Source organism: Tachyglossus aculeatus, chromosome 2 (genome assembly GCF_015852505.1).
Source record: "Tachyglossus aculeatus isolate mTacAcu1 chromosome 2, mTacAcu1.pri, whole genome shotgun sequence".
Lineage (NCBI taxonomy): Eukaryota > Metazoa > Chordata > Mammalia > Monotremata > Tachyglossidae > Tachyglossus > Tachyglossus aculeatus.
In genome coordinates, this window is record NC_052067.1 from 30703107 (window position 1) to 30716738 (window position 13632).

Genomic DNA, 13632 nt, shown 5'->3' on the forward strand with positions numbered 1-13632 from the left:
TTAGTGTGATTTCTTTTAAGGAAAAATTAGTAAGACTTTACAGGGCTCGTGTGTGTAATCAATTAATGGTCTCTGCACAATAAGCACTCACATACCCTTGATTAATACTGAGTGTTTATTGTGCGCAGAGCACTATACTAAGAGCTTGAGAGAGTACAATCCAACAGAGCTGGTAGACCTATTCCCTGCCCAAAGACAGTTTACAGTCTAGTGGGGGAGACAAGATGTTAAAAAAAAAATATTGTTTAATTGTTCTTAAATAATTCACATCAAAGTGCACAAGCGACCCACAAGGGAGAGGGGGTAATACGAAAAAAAGTGGGCTTAATTGGGGACAGCCTCATGGAGATGTGACTTTAATAAGGCTTTGATGTTGGGGAGAGTGGTGGTCTGTCACATAGAAGGGGGAGAAGTTCCAGGTGAGAGGGAGAAAATGGGTCAGCAGTGAGATGGACAAGATCGAGGTACGGTGAGTAGGTTGGCACTGGAGGAGCGAAGTGGGCTGGGGCATAGTAGGAAATTAGCAAGTTAAGATAAGAAGGGGCAAGTTGACTGAGTGCTTTAAAACCGATAGTAAGGAGTTTTTGTTTGATGCCGAGGAGAGTGGGCAACCATTGGAGATTTTTAAGGAGTGGGGAGATGTGAACCTCATGATTTTTTTTAGAAAAATGATCTGGGCAGCAGAAGGAATGATGGACTGGAGTGGGGAGAGACAGGAAGCAGGGAATTCAGCCAGGAGGCTGATGCAGTAGTCTGGCCAGATATATGATGAGTGCATGGATCTGGGCAGCAGTAGTTTGGACGGTGAGGAAAGGGTGGATTTTAATGATGTTGTGAAGGTAGGACCAACAGGTTTTGGTGACAGGATATGTGGGTTGAATGAGAGAAATGAGTCAAGCGTAATGCCAAGGTGACAGGTTTGTGAGATAGGGAGGACAGTGGTGCTGTCCACAGTGATGGGAAACACAGGGAGAGGATGGCATTTGGGTGGAAAGATGAGGAGTTTTGCTTTGGACATGTTTAGTTTAAAGTGTTGGCAGAGATGTCCTGAAGGCAGGAAGGAAATGTGAGACTACAAAGGAGAGGAGAGGGGTCAGGCCTGGAGAGGCAGTTTTGGAAATCATCTGTGTAGAGATGTTGGCTATAAGCTAGGGGAGTTCTCCAAGGAAGTGGGTATAAATGGATAATAGAAGGGGACCCAGAACTGAGCATTCACTGAGGGACTTCCACTGTTTGGGAATCAGGATAGGAATATTAGAAATACATTTTTATTTTTCAGAAAATATGTAGGAAAAAAAATCTTGCCCTCCCAGAAATACACTGAATCACCTCTGTGTCCTTCCAGTATTGTTTTCTAGTACTACCACTGCCTCTATCTGCTTCCCCCTTGCTTTATTTAGGTTCCCACCAACCCTGGTGATTTTTGACACTGGGCTCATCAAATGTCTTTTCTCCAAGTAAACTGAATAGCGAGAAGAGATAGAATTTACATAACTGAAATCTCAAAGTGAAATGTTGCTTTTATGAACACGTTACTCACACTAGAAAGCTCTTAAAGCTTTAATGCAAACTCACGATTTTTGGTTAGGGAATGGGAAAGCTACAGTTGACACAAAAATTAAAGAATGGGCTTAGCTACGTATTACACAAATTGGCAGGGCTTCACCATAAATTTTATTGGGCCTTGAAGAGTCTATTTCATGTGCACATGGCCATTTCTTAGACTGTTAGCTCCACCATATTTTTTTAACTGAACATTAGATGTCTTGGAAGGCTAACAGAAGAGAAAACTAGATCCAAATATTCATGTAAAATTACATTTTACAATGTACTTGCCTAAATGTCACATTTTTTCCAGTGTATCTATAATCCAAGTTTATGTCTGTCTGAGGCATTAAAGAGGCTTTTACAAATGCTAATGAACAAGCCAATATGACAATACTGATGCATAGGCACTTGGTTATGAATAACTTCTTGGCTTTAGGGAGGAGAGGATTCCTGGTAGAAGCAAAACAGTTGCAGGATGTTTTGACTATTTAGATTTAGGCTTCCAAGGGAATAGAGAACTGTCAAAAGTTCGAAGCAACGAGAACTCCGTATTCCCCGTTTTAACCCTATTCACAAACTCACTTCAACCTTTGTAAAACTTAAATTTTCAGTGTAATCAAGTATGATGGCATAAAGAAGTAACCTATCAAACCCTTCCAGTTCTTCCGAGCAGCTCAGACTCCCAGCCCATACATGTGGATCCATCTTTTACACTGTGAGCCCCATGTGGGACAGGTACCGTGTCCAACCAATTAACCTGCATCTACCTCAGCGCTTAGAGCAGTACTTGACACAGTAAGCACTGAAATGTCATAACAATACTTGCTTTTCAACCTCCTGCTGATTTCATTCAGGAGTCCAGGACTGGCTCCTACCTCCATGACCAATAATAGAAGGGGCCTGTTACACTTTGGAAATCGGACCAGGCGGTTCTGAATGTGATGCAGCGTGGACTAATGGAAAGAGCTGTGTCCTGGGAGCCAGAGGACCTGAGGTCTAATGTCAGCTCTGCCCCCTGCCTACTGTGTGACCTTAGGCAAGTCACTTCACTTCTCTGCGCCTCAATTTCCTCAACTGTAAAATGGGATTAAATCCTACTCCCTTCTACTCTGACTGATCCCCAGGTGGGTCAAGGACTGTATCAACCTGATTATCTTTTATCTACCCCAGTGCTTAGTGCAACGCTTGACACCTCGTAAGCACTTCACACCACAGTCATTATTATTAGAGATATTCAAATAAATCCTAATACCAAATTCCTCTAATAAATATTTTAAATGAGATTTTTGCATCCTTTAAAATATTCATTATTTGCTTAGAAAGTTATTTGCAGATGAACTAGGTTTGCCACAAGCCTAAACCAGAATTGCAAAGGTACATGGGTACATAGGCCAAATGCCTGAAAATCATCAGACCAAGCTTACATCATTCATTCATTCATTCAATTGTATTTATTGGGCGCTTACTCTGTGCAGAGCACTGTACTAAGCGCTTGGGAAGTACAAGTTGGAAACATATAGAGGCAGTCCCTACCCAACAGCAGGCATCATCAGACCAAGCTTACCAGAAACATAGGCTTCTGGGCAGTAAACGTTTTAATAAAGATTGAAAATACCAACTCATCTAATGGCTAGGCAAGTGTCCACATGGAGCAAAGCTGACAGTTGGAAAAAAGAACACAGAATCCACTGGTGCTTCGCCTTAGAGAACAATCTGTTATTAATACAGGTTCTTAAAGTACTGCAGGAAAAAGGCTGAAAAGTGATGGTTTGCCTAATTGGTCTGTGAGTCTGATTATGAATTACAACTGTTGCCCAGGTATGCAGGCAGCTCTGTCCTGCCTCCCTCCACTTATCAGCTGGCCTGAGCCATGGTATCAGGGAAAGGGGGATATGGGTGGGTGGGTGGGGGAGACAGTGTGTGTGTGTGTGTGTGTGTGTGTGTGTGTGTGTGTGTGTTTTACACAGATGAACTTATCTACTAGATCATCTTCAAAAAGTATCCTAACCTCAGGTAAACCTAGCCTTTAGAGCACTGACTTGGGAACAATCTGAAAAATTCACTTTCCCCACCCTCCCCCAAACACCACCATAATGACTTTATTGAGGATATCACTATATGTAAAAAGCCAGGTTTTCCCCAGCAACAAGTACAATGAAAACTGACAGACGAAAGCCCAGCTTTCCAGGAATTCAATCTAGAATGTCTGTCTCTAGTCCTATCATTCAATCGTTCATTCAATAAGTATTATTCAATCGTATTTACTGAGTGCTTACTGTATGCAGAGTACTGTACTAAGTGCTTGAATGTATGAGTACTCCCCTACCTCCCTTTTAGACTGTGAGCCCACTGTTGGGTAGGGACTGTCTCTATATGTTGCCAATTTGTACTTCCCAAGTGCTTAGTACAGTGCTCTGCACATAGTAAGCGCTCAATAAATACGATTGATCTGTACTCAGACATTGTGAGGCCCTTGAAAAACAGGGACTGTGTTTAATTCCCACCTGAATACTCTTTCCCAGCACTCAGTACAGTGTTCTGCACAAAGTGAATGCTTTATAAATACTTTTACGACTACTAAAATGGGGGTGGGGGAAGGAGATGCCAAAAAAAGCCCAACTCTCAAAGTGTTACCAATACCACTCACAACAGCTTTTTCAGAACTGCCTAACCAAAGCCTCAAAAGTTCAGAGTTCCCCCAACATATCGAACCGACAAAAGGCTACAAGGCCAGCTCCACATGCTTCTTGCAGCTTCGAGGGCACAATACGTTCTCTCGGTAGGGCGAGGGGCACGGTGGTTCTCCCGGACCAGGGCCAGGGCTTCTGGTATCAAGGAAATACTGAGCCACAAGTTCAGCTCTTACTACAAATCAGATTTAGAGAAGCAGCGTGGCTCGGGGGAAAGAGCACAGGCTTGGGAGTCAGGGGTCATGGGTTCTAATCCCAGCTCCACCAAATATCTGCTGTGTGACCCTGGGCAAGTCACTTAACTTCTCTGAGCCTCAGTTACCCCATCTATAAAATGGGGATTAAGACTGTGAGCACCACGTGGGACAACCTGATCACCTTACATCCCCCCCCCCCCGCGCTTAGAACAGTGCTTTGCACATAGTAAGCGCTTAAATGCCATCGTTATTATTATTATTTAAATAAAAAACAAATACTCAGGCTGATTTGTTGTGAAGGAATGACCAGAGTTTAAAACTAACCACTGAACTACAGAGCCTGCCGCTCATCATCAAAGGTATTTATTGAGGGTTTACGATATGCGGAGCCCTGCTGCTAATGAGGTTTCTAGTCAAGATCGTTGTGGGCAGGAAGCCTGTCTACCAACTCCGTATTGTACTCTCCCAAGTGCTTAGCAGAATTCTCTGTTCACAGTAAGCGTTCAATAAGTACCACTGTTTGAATGCTCTCACAATTCTTGCTGCTGTTTACTTGGAGCAGAGGGAAAGAACGAAGATAGCTCAGCACGATCCATGATGGCCTAATACAAAAAACTAATCAAGCACATGTCTTGCAGGTGGCACATCATTCTTACCTTTCCTCCTTAAACTAACTAAAAGTCTGATGAAAACAGCTGGCAAGAGACACAACAGAGCTACTTAGCTGCAGCCCACGAAGCTGAGCAATCCCAGAAGTTAAAATATGGGCTGTCATTTTTGAGCATCAGACTGGCTTAGTGGATGGAAACCAGGCTTGGGAGGCAGGAGGGCCTGTGTTCTAATCCGGACTGTGCCTCTTGTCTGTTGAGTGACCTTCGGCAAGTCACCGCACTTCTCTGTGCCTCAGTTCACCTCATCTGCAAAATGGGAATTAAGATTGTGAGCCCCATGTGGGACAGGGACTGATTCCAACCTGATTAACTTGAATTTACCCCAGAGCTTAGCACAGTGCCTGGCACACAGTAAGTGCTTAACCACTACAGTTAAAAAAAATGGCATTTATTGAGCACGTACTGTGTGCACAGCACTGTACTAAGCATTTGGGAGAGTACAATATAGAGTTGGTAGGCACGTTCTCTTCTCTTTGAGGCTTTTATTACCAAAGCATCTTACACTAGCTATTTTAATTCATCCCAACACCCCTGTAAGGGAGGGTTCAGGCATTTTTATCCCCATTTTACTGATGGGAGAACTGAGGCATGGGGAGGTTAAGTGACTTGCCCAAGGTCACACAGTAGACAGGTGGCAAAGTTGGAACTAGAACCCAGGACCTCTAACTTTCAGGACCACAGCTCTTCCATTCCACCACACTGTCTCCCCAAATGTATATAGATACACACATTATATCCCAGAACTATATACAAGTATACTTTCTAAACACACTGTCATGATTGTGATACGAACTTAGAAGAATTCAAGGCTTTTTTCTTCCATAGGAAAGCACCTAATTTCTGATAATGGGAGAGGTGAAAAACACCCAGGAGTTGCAATAGTCACACAATCATACCTGAGTCACACTGAAACTATGTTCATTCTTTAAGAAAATACAACTTTCCCTTCATAGGGTGAGGTGGTAGGAAACATTTTGATGCCAGTGCCCTGCACATTGTAAGTGCTTAATAAATACTACTGATTGAATGACGACAAGTGATTTGAAAGACTAGCACAGAAAAATAAATGTTGTGTACTTGATATTGGTACATGGAAATTCACTCCTTAGTTATATGTGAAGTCCCCACGCCTGCCCCTTTAGTAGATTAGATGTCTGGGATGATCACCTCTATTCAATCCTGCTCACTTAACTTGAGGTCTTTGCTGGACAAAGATTTCAGCCCCAAATAAGACTGCCTCACCTTACTTTAAAAGGTTCTATTTTGAGAATGAAGAAGGCAACTTGAAGAATAAAAAGGTAGACTATCAGTGACCATCATTTAATCAATAGGCATTGCAGTAAAACAAACTCTGAAACAGTGCCAAGCCTATGGTTTAAATCATCTTAATGGAACACTAACAGCTTTAGAAAAGCTATTAGCTATTGCTAGTGGAAGATGGTTTTGTTTGTTTTTTTTTACATTTGCAGAATGAAACTCTCTCAGATCTGGTCACAGACAATAAAGTAGATTTAAAAAGGTCATTTTCTCCTGCTTTGGCATTTGTTTTGTGTCCACTGCCTTATCTAAACAATTGTAAACAGAAAATATTTCCAAGAACTACACCAACCACCTATTTCTCTTTATAGAAGAACATTACTTTGGCCTGGAAAAGTCTGCTTTACCATTTACTCTATTGCCATCCACTTTTCTTCCTTACAGATTAATCAAAAAATATAGCTGGACAAAATGGAATAGTCCACTATTCATAACAGGGGAAGAAAAAATGCACTAAATATGCTGCAGAGTCCTGTACAAGTTTAGTTCTTTAACCATAAATAATCCAGAGGGGGGAGACCAGCACAAAAAGTCACTTAAAAAATAAGATGCCCAATTACTAGCATTCCAAGGGTTATGAACTCAAAATAATAACACAAATTCTAAATGCAGTCTTTCATTTTCTGATTTGAAGAAAAAGGCAACTATACTATGACATTTCTTAAGTACATGAATAGTTCTGGATTTTCAAAAAAAGGATTGTAGTGTGCATTTCTGACAGTCTACAAACCCGATTTTAAGGGACTATTTACATTCGTTAAACACTACACTGAGTCAAAATTAGGTTCTTCACCCATGCACTGGGATGCCATTTGAAGGCTTTGATTCATCTTCCCACCATGTAAAAATCATCTATTTGGTGCAGTGTGTCTCAAAGAACAAAATGAGACCTAGAAACTAAACAAAGTAGCTACATCTTTTAGAGGGAACACAATAATTAAAAATTCACAATAATAATAATGATGGCATTTGTTAAGCGCTTACTTTGTGCAAAGCACTGTTCTAAGTGCTGGGAAGGTTACAAGGTGATCAGGTTGTCCCACAGGAGGCTCACAGTCTTAATCCCCATTTTACAGATGAGGTAACTGAGGGCCAGAGAAGTGAAGTGACTTGCCCAAAGTCACACAGCTGACAACTGGTGGAGCCGGGATTAGAATCCATGACCTCTGACTCCAAAGCCCGGGCTCTTTCCACTGAGCCACACTGCTTCTCATCCCAACTGATTCTTTCTTCTCCTGGTTTCCAGACTGCCATCCAGTCAACTATAGCTTGAAGCCATGTTTCACCATGACAGTAGCTGATCCGAGTCAGTAAATGGTGGGAAGGCAGCATCTGCTCCTTCACTTTTCCCCACATCCACTTATACTCTGCCTGCCTGTCACCAATCCAAAAGGGCATCACTCTGATCAGCCCCTTCAAGCCTAAAAAAGGATTCTGCAAATTCGAGGTCTTGGAGTATTCAAAAAGTGGAAGTGACTACACATTACTCTTCTTTGGAGGTAAGGGAAATAAAAGACAACTCCAGCAACCAATCTTTCGTCACTCCCATTCATCAGGATATGTAACTCCCAGATGCAGTGACGTTCTTTGAGATATCAAAATACATATTTTTAACACCCCCAAAACTTCAAGAGTTGAATACAGAGACTGTTGATCTGACTCATGAAGAATTTAATTTTCTTACATAAATTTATGAATGGATTTCCTCAATAGAGACCTTATTAAAATAAAGAGTATATTTTTTGTGCACAGGAAAGGAAGGTTTGGAGATTATTCAGTTGCATTTTGTATGACTGTGAAGATTTTTATTAATTCCACTAGAAGGAAAATATAAAGATTTCACTGCCTCCCCACCATGCCTGCTCCTATTTTGTCATTTCAAAATACCTTTCTCCAGCCCTGCCAGTACCTGCTCCCTCCAAAACCACCCCCTCCCAAATCTAACTGATCAACTTTTCTTCAGCAGTTATTCTAAGTACCCTGAGAAATTACTTGAGGGCCCTGTCCCAGCCTCATCCACCCAACACCACAAAGCATAATCTTCGCGACAGTTACTACCCATCCACAGCACAAAGGATATCTGTGATGTCTCTGGCATGTTGATTCTAATACAGCAAAAAGTCAACAGAAGTCACCAACACATAATTTTTTTGCATATCTATAGTACCTTTCATATAAGGATCTCCCATATTATTCCAACAGTTATGCTCCTTTGAGGAGTTAGGCATCACACTAACTTTTTAAATCAAAGAAGATGCCAAGTATTCACGTATTCAAGGATTTGGAAGAGAGTCACCTGAAGACCAGGTCCATACAAATCTGGTCATATTAGATCTCTATTGCCTTAGCGCACACTGCAGAAGTTAGCCTTCCCATTTGACAAGTAAACCTAGAATTACAGGTCTGCACAATCCTAAAGTACTCCCAGCCCTCTCCAACCTCTTGAGACACCTGAAATTTTTTCCCTCCACTTTTCCCAAAGACTATTATGTTGATCTTACTCCCCGCCTATCTCTTGCTTCTTCCCTCCAGCACCTTCGCCTCTCTACATGGCAATTTTAATTCTGGTGACATCTCTCCTTTCACTTCTATCTTTTGACTGCCTGGTCCGACGCACCCAAGGCCACTATTTCCTCAATTATTGTTACCCCTAATAATAATAATTGTGGCATTTATTAAGCGCTTACTATGTGCAAAGCACTATGACAGATAGATGAGGCATCAGGTTGGACACAGTCTCTAGTCCCTCATTGGACTCACAGTCTAAGTAGGATTACTGTATCAGTCTCCTTGCTGACCTCTCTGCTGCCTCCCCTCCCTACTCCAGTCCATTCTTCACTCCGCTGCCCGGATCATTTTTCCTACAAAAACACTCAGTTCATATTCCCCCACTTCCCAAGAACCTCCAGTGGTTGCCCATCCACTTCACATCAAACAGAAATTCCTGTCACTTTAAAGTACTCAATCTCCTTGCCCCTCCTACCTCACCTAGCTACTCTCCGACTACAACCCAGCCCTCACACTTGGCACCTCCAATGCCAACCTTCTCACTGTACCTCGATCTCACCACCAACCTCTCGCCCACTTCCTGCCTCTGGCCTGCATCGCCCTCCCTTTCCATTATCTGTCAGATGATTACTCTCCCCAACTTCAAAGCCTTACTGAAGGCACATCTCCTCCAAGAGGCCTTCCGTAAGCCCTCTCTTCCTCTGCTTCCACTCTCTTCCGTGTCACCCTGACTTGCTCCGTTTCTTCACCACCCAACCCCACAGCACTTACCTACAAATCCGTAACATTTATATTGATGTCTGTCTCCCCCTCTCGCTGTGGACAGGGAATATGTCTGTTATACTTTTGTTGTACTCTCCCAAGCACTTACTACAATGCTCTGCGCACAGTAAGCACTCAACAAACACAACTGATTGTTTGAGGGAGAACAGGTCCTTAATTCCTAATATATGAGGACACAGGCACAAAAAATTAAGTGACTTGCCCAGTCTTGCAATAGGCAAATGGCAGAGTTGGCAAATGGGATTTGCCACTCCTCACTCTCAGCTTCAAGGCTCTCCATCACCTGGCCCCCTCCTACCTCACCTCCCTTCTCTCCTTCTACAGCCCAGCCCACACCCTCCACTTCTCTGCAACTAACCTCCTCACTGTGCCTCATTCTCGCCTGTCCCGCCGTCGACCCCCGGCACACGTCCTCCCGCTGGCCTGGAATGCCCTCCCTCCGCCCATCCACCAAGCTAGCTCTCTTCCTCGCTTTAAAGCCCTACTGAGAGCTCACCTCCTCCAGGAGGCCTTCCCAGACTGAGCCCCCTCTTTCCTCTCCCCCTCCCCATCCCCCCGCCCTACCTCCTTCCCCTCCCCACAGCTCCTGTATATATGTTTGTACAGATTTATTACTCTATGTATCTTACTTGTACATATTGACTATTCTATTTATTTTGTTAATGATGTGCATCTAGCTTTACTTCTACTTATTCTGATGACTTGACACCTGTCCACATGCTTTGTTTTGTTGTCTGTCTCCCCCTTCTAGACTGTGAGCCCGTTGTTCCCTAGGGACCGTCTCTATATGTTGCCAACTTGTACTTCCCAAGCACTTAGTACAGTGCTCTGCACACAGTAAGGGCTCAATAAATATGACTGAATGAATGATTACAATCCAGGTTCTCTGACTCCAAGGCCCTTGCCCTTTCCACTAGGCTATGCTGCTTTACGCTCACTCTTTTAAACAGCCAGGGCTAGAGCACTTTTTCTTGGTAAGGTTCCACTGACTCCACCTACAAGTCCCAAAGGCTCACAGGCTAAGGAGGAAGCATGTGATGTAAACTGCTGCCCTTTTTTAAAAAAAATAATGCAATAATTTTAATCACCACATCTTTCCCTCTTAGTAAAGACAGAATGGGGAGGGGAAACACACAGGCTCCTAAGTGACAACTCAGGGACCAGTACATTTCCCTGGGGCCATCTCCCACTTAGTTTTTTCATTCATCATGGTTGAGTGGATAAGAGGATTTCAGGAGCTCTACTTCAGGTTGTGGACACCACATTTTTAAAAGTCTGCTTCTCGTGTCAAATAGCCACTCCGAACACAAAGATTCTATATCAAAAGTTTACGCCGAGAGAGACCAGACAATTCCAGGTTTTTTTTTGACAAGGATTATTCTATCAACTATATGGAACCAATCTTGGAATTCTAGTCCGAAGTTATTTTAGATGCTAAAATGTAATTGCACAATGCATTCTTAATGAAAATCTCCTTTCTTTCACTTAGCCATTTGAAAAAAGGTCCAATTTAGAGACAATCTGTCAACTCTCCGGTAAGATACAAAGCAAGTGGCATCAAGGTAACCACAATTTACTGCCCAAATAATGGAATACACTGAAAAATTACAAATCGGGCTAACTTCCATTGGGAAAGTCAAAGCAACGCCTCAATAAATAGCATGCAATCTATGCTTTCCTGCTTTGACTGAAGGCCATCAATTGGCATACTGCAGTGATATGCTATAATTTGCTTATGTTAAAGACCTGGAAGGTCTCTTTAGTGCTTCGCCATGGAAAGAAAAGACATCATAAAACTGATACGTAGATGCGAATGAAGGAAAAAGAATGTAGAAGAAAAATACGTAAGAGAATTATGTGATCTGCTGGATCGGAAAAGGTGAGGTACTAGTACAAAGAATCCATTGAGTGAATTGTGCAAAAATCATTCCACGTAAGGAAACCGTCAATCCTGGCTTAAAACGGTATAGTGTGAGAGGTAGCAAGTCACAGTCACTCATCATCTTCATCAGAAGGGAAAACTGAGAGCCTTCTGGGGCAGGGCATTACTTTTAGGTGGTAGAACAGAGCATCTTAAGATGCTCTAAATTTCTGTTTGCTTGCTGCTGGCACACCACGACCCCAGCCACAGAAACCAAGGGCCACCACCCAGTCTTGGCTGAAGACTCCCTCTCCCTTCTGCATCATCTATGTACTTGAATCTGTGACCTTTGTGTATTTGATATTTGCCCCACCCTCAGCACTTAACTACAAATCTATAAATGATATATTATACATTTATTTATATTTCTGTCTGTCTCCTCTCTAGACCGTTTACTTTTTACAGTAAACTGTTGCCTGTTTACTTGTTTTGATGTCTGTCTCCTCCCTTCTAGACTGTGAGCCTGTTGTGGGCAGGGATTGTCCCTTTGTTGCTGGGTTGTACTTTCTTAGTGCTTAGCATAGGGCTCTGCGTACAGTAAGCGCTCAAACATGATTAAATGAATGGACTGTAAGCTCACTGTGGGCAGGGAATCCGTCCACTGCCTCCATTGTATTGTACTCTCCCAAGTGCTCAATACAGAGCTCTGCACACAATGAATACCACTGATGATTAAGGCAAAATGGCTTATATTCATTCATTCAATCGTATTTATTGAGTGCTTACTATGTGCAGAGCACTGTACTAAGCACTTGGGAAGTACAAGTTGGGTACATATAGAGACGGTTACTACCCAACAACGTGCTCACAGCCTAGAAGACCAAATCTACAAAACTTGGTCCTTAACGAAAAGGCACCATGGCCCCATGCTATCATCACTGGGCAAATAGAGCACACAGAGAGATCAAGTAGAAACCCTCAGAGTAGGGCAGGTGAAAATTTCACAGGTAAGCAGATGGTTACTCAAGGGACTCAAAAGTAAATTATAGGTACCTTTTGAGTGACACTGAGGTCCTTCATACTAAGTTAATTGCTGATTTTGTTCTCCAAAGAACCACCACAAGCGAGTGCTATTATTGCCTAAATTCTACTAACAGAGGGAGCGACATCAATCCCAATTGTTTAGGTGGGCTCAATAACACCATCATTATTTCCCAAATTCTTGCTGGCTTCACTGAACTACAACCTAATTGGTCAGTCACAAAGGAGAGAGATACTTATGGTCCTAACTGAAGCTTTGCCACGTGATAAAGGCTTACCAAAAACTATAGGATTAAACAGCAGCTCTGTTCTTCAGAGACAACTTTTAGATAAATGAATTGGGAAAGATGAGGTGTCTGTGCAAACATCTCAGGACTACATCTATCAGCAACTGTGAAATCTTGGTTAAGAACTAGAATGAATTCAATTAAATACAGTAAGAGAATATATATATATATATATAAAAAAGATCTTCTCACCCCCAATGGTACTCTCTTGAAATTCATGAAACTGGCCTTTCACAAAACGTAACACAAGGCTTGATTTGCCAACAGCAGACTCGCCCAGAAGTACTAGCTTGAACTGGCATATTTTATTCCCGGTATTTGGCCCGTTGGGTCTTGTTGCTCCTCGATTAGCCATGTCCAAATAGACTCAAGTCCCTAATTTCAGATTCTTAGATGCTGGAATTCCAGGATGCAAGTCTTAATGTTTTTCTTTCTATTGGTAGCAACCTGTTTACCAAAAGACATCATAACAAGTTATTAAATGCAGAAAACTGCCAAACAAGTCAAATTTTAATACAAACCCCAGACTCAATCTACACATTTGCATTACATTGCTAACACGACACTAAAATCATAACTACCTTTCATTCATTTTTAATCTATAAACTCACGATTTCCTCTTATGCTATTTTTGATGACAATTTTGACAGGATGTTCAGCATACACATATTCCTGTGCCATAGACAAAGTATTTGAAAGTATTTCGTTAGTGTTACAATACTCTCAGAA

The 13632-nt window shown here is 42.3% G+C and overlaps 1 protein-coding gene across 1 annotated transcript in view; it reads right to left on the minus strand.

Annotated features, from left to right (window-relative positions):
- The window catches only part of RAB5A (RAB5A, member RAS oncogene family), a 30875-nt gene that overhangs the window by 11786 nt on the left and 5457 nt on the right, over positions 1-13632 (minus strand). Inside the window, exon 2 of the mRNA XM_038765741.1 lies at positions 13096-13350. Within this exon, the coding sequence (XP_038621669.1) occupies positions 13096-13258 (163 nt within the window). The 5' untranslated portion in view covers positions 13259-13350. The remainder of the gene's footprint in view (positions 1-13095; positions 13351-13632) is intronic.